This window comes from Antechinus flavipes, chromosome 3, assembly GCF_016432865.1.
Source record: "Antechinus flavipes isolate AdamAnt ecotype Samford, QLD, Australia chromosome 3, AdamAnt_v2, whole genome shotgun sequence".
In the NCBI taxonomy this organism is placed as follows: Eukaryota; Metazoa; Chordata; class Mammalia; order Dasyuromorphia; family Dasyuridae; genus Antechinus; species Antechinus flavipes.
The window spans coordinates 482,000,948-482,004,478 of NC_067400.1; the positions used below are offsets into that span (position 1 = coordinate 482,000,948).

Sequence of the window (3,531 nt, forward strand, 5' to 3'; positions counted from 1 at the left end):
TTTTCCTTTCCTTTGCTTTGATATCTCTTCCTCTTTTTGTTGCTGGTAATTGAGTTTTCTTTTTATTTGGTCATTTTATTTTAGTCATTTATTAATTTAATAAGATTTGTTTTACTTTTGGTATTATCTCTTTTGATATTTTAGAATTTATTTTTGTCTTTAATTGCTAATTAAATAAGTAGTTTTTAAAAAGTTTTCTTTAGGGACCATGATGGAATGTACATAAGAAAAAATAGCATTACCATATGGGGAGTACTGCCATCCTATTCTTATCAAAGAGCCCTATTCTTTCATTCATGTTTTGTTTTATTTTTTAAAAAAGCAAAACAAGACACATCATCAAGGAAGTTACTAATTTGTTGGCATTTGCTGATGGATGGATGCAATAAATACTTGAAGATGAGATAGAGAGAGAGAGAGAGAGAGAGAGAGAGAGAGAGAGAGAGAGGAGAGAAAGAGGGGGAGGGAGAGCTGTAGTATGTGTGAGTATGTGTATGGGTAATTAACATTAACATATCCAAAATGGGTATAAGAGAAGAAAGTCTAGCTTCTTGAAAACCTCAATGAATTTGGCTTTTGTATTGTATATGTAGAGAATATATGTTCCCTTTGTGTAGAAATAGAACAATTTTCTCTATCTATCCTGATTCCATATTCATAGAAACCTATAGACTGCTATTGAGAGATAAGCTCTATTTTCTAAATCATGTTAAAAAAAGTCTTAGAGATAACATCATAAGACATTGTTTAACAGAGAAATTCTCAGAACAAGATTAAAAAAATTTGGGAACCAAGGTAAGAGTCTGGGAATCAATAATCCCTAGTGTGAAGTTAAGGGTTGAGTTGAGGATTGAATCCTTTGAGAGAAAAAAAATAAGCTCTGTGATAACAGTGTGTAAGCATGGGCTTTATAATTCTTTCTCCCTGAAGTGTCTATTCCCAGAGTGAGAACTTGTTGTTTACTCCCTGTTTACAATTGGGTCCATGGAATTTTCACACCTTAAATAAAACCTTCAGTTTCCTATCATCTGTTGATTTTGGAGACACCTCTAGGGACTATTTTCTTCTCTGTAGATGGAACAGACTTTCTAGGTGAAGTCACAGTAAGATCCTGGAATTTTTATATCTTATTCAGAGGCTGAGGTAGTTGCTCTGATTGCCCCAGAAAAGTCTGGCTTTTTTGAGCTAGTGTCTCTTATCAGTGTCTTTCAAGGTGAATTTCTGATCACTCTTATTAGAATTATTTTCCTTTAGGAGAACTTGTGTCCAGATGGAGGGAGGATGAATGTGAAACCACCTTTTTCAAAAATTTTTACTACTATTTTCTCCTCCTTGCCTTGCCAACTTGAGATATAAGCTTCTATAAAATATCACATTCCAGAACTCTGTCACCAGCTCATATATAGGTCTTTTGGTAAAATGTAAGTAAGTGTGGGGAAGAGAACATTCATAGATAATAGAGTAGCCCTCTACTTCCTTAGGATTACATACTTAGAAAAAAAAAAGGAACTCATTACCCAGGCTTCAGAAAACTAGATGGTTCAAAGGATGGGACCTATGGAATTGGACAGAGAAACCTGAATTCAAGTCTACTTCAGGCACTGTGTGAACCCTGTATGGCCTTGGGCAATGTCACGTAATTTGTTTTTCTTCTTTCCCTCAAGTATAAATTGAGGATAATAATATTATCTGCTTCCCAGGGTTGTGAAATTTAAATTATATATTTGGAAGTTATTTAGGGTGGAACTTGACATATGATAGGTGCTATGTAAATCCTTGCCATTGTTATTTTTATTACTAATAACATTATTGGTAATATGGTTAATAACAAATATAACTAATGTTAGGTATAATACTTTGATTATAGGATTTTGCAGAACTCTTTGAGATACTATTTCATGATCTCTGAAATCAGGACAGTAAAAGTATTTATCCAAAGTGACTAAAACAGGAAGAGCTGGGGAGGAGGGGAAAAACCATTGTCATTTTCCTGATTTCTTTTTTCTTTGGAATGTGAGGAAATCAATTGTTATTCTGTAGTGGAACCTAGGAACAATTTTCTGCATTCATCAAGTTCATGTAGACTGTTAGTCAGTCAAAATCCCTCAAAATTTGGGGTTGATAGCATGACATTGTGATGATGCTTTACAAAATTTTCAGAATTGCCTTTTTTCATAATTTGGGGAAAGGATTCATTTAGTTTTTTCTCCATTACTAGTACAATTTTTCTTTTCTCCTCATAGATGCCTCAAAAAAAACATGGCTTTGGAAAATGCCTTTTCCGTCACTGAGTTACAGGCTTAATAGATCAACCAGAGCTCCAACTACCCCTATTCTTCCTGTTTATAGGAATGTATATGATCACTATAATGGGAAACTTGAGATTGACCATTTTAATCAGGGTGAATTCTCAGCTTCACACTTCTATGCACTATTTCCTCTTTAACTTATCATTCATAGATCTCTGCTACTCTTCTGTCTTTACTCCCAAAATGTTGATGAATTTTGTCCTAAAGCAAAACATCATCTCTTATTCAGAATGTATAGTTCAGCTCTATTTCTTCTGTTTTTTTGTTATTTGTGAATGCTATGTATTGACAATAATGGCTTATGGTCATTATGTTGTCATCTGTAATCCATTGCTGTATAATGTCACTATGTCTAACCAAGTCTGCTCTTGTTTATTGGGTGAAGCATATGCAATGGGGTTTGCTGGTGCCATGGTCCACACTGGATGCATGCTGAGACTGGTCTTCTGTGATGCTTACATCATAAACCATTACATGTGTGACATCCTCCCCCTCCTCCAGCTCTCCTGCACCAGCACTTATGTCAATGAGCTGGTAGTTTTCATTGTTGTGGGCATAAATATTATAGTACCTAGTGTCACCATCTTTGCATCTTATGCTCTTATTCTCTCCGGTTTCCTGAGCATCAACTCCACTGAGGGCAGGTCCAGAGCCTTCAGCACCTGCAGCTCCCATATAATTACTTTTGCTCTTTTCTTTGAGTCAGGTTCATTCATGTATCTTCAGCCCTCTTCATCAGGGTCTGTGGACCAGGGCAAAGTAGCTTCAGTCTTTTACACAAATATAGTGCCCATGCTAAACCCCTTCATTTATACTCTGAGGAATAAAGCTGTTCAGGCTGCCATGAGCAAAACCTTGAAAAGAATGTGTACAAGGACAGTAACAGGAGTTTTATAATATGTTTTGAACTCAAGGACCAAGATTGCTTTTTTTTTTTTTTTTTTTTTTTTGCCTTATGTGAGGGATGTAGAAGACTCTTACCCAAAATGACACTCAGAGATCACTCAGTAGAAAGCAGAAAGATTGTTTATTAAAATCTCTGGAGAATGAGCCATCCCATCATGAGAAAAGAAAAAGTTAGTGGTAGGAATGCTAAAAAAGTAGTAAAGATACACAGTTTTTATACAAGAGATTATATCACAAGTAAGAGAGCATTGAAAAGGGGAAAGGGAGGCATCTAATTGGTTGTTGCTATCTGGAGAGATTGGAATGGAAGGTTTCT

At 35.4% G+C, this 3,531-nt stretch overlaps 1 protein-coding gene across 1 annotated transcript; it reads left to right on the top strand.

Annotated features, from left to right (window-relative positions):
• The first annotated feature begins 1,616 nt into the window (after window positions 1–1,616).
• On the top strand, window positions 1,617–3,206 carry LOC127557328 (olfactory receptor 8B3-like). The gene is made up of 3 exons (XM_051990684.1): window positions 1,617–1,636; window positions 1,916–1,938; window positions 2,293–3,206. Exons 1-3 carry the CDS (start codon window positions 1,617–1,619, stop codon window positions 3,204–3,206), a joined length of 957 nt encoding a protein of 318 aa, XP_051846644.1.
• Window positions 3,207–3,531: the final 325 nt, after the last annotated feature.

Excerpts from the sequence above, each read along its gene's own strand:
- LOC127557328 (XM_051990684.1), top strand. The coding sequence starts at position 1,617 with ATGGCCTTGGGCAATGTCAC. Across the intron at positions 1,637-1,915 it reads ATGGCCTTGGGCAATGTCAC|GACAGTAAAAGTATTTATCC; the intron begins GTAATTTGTTTT and ends CTCTGAAATCAG. Across the intron at positions 1,939-2,292 it reads AGTAAAAGTATTTATCCAAA|TTACAGGCTTAATAGATCAA; the intron begins GTGACTAAAACA and ends TCCGTCACTGAG.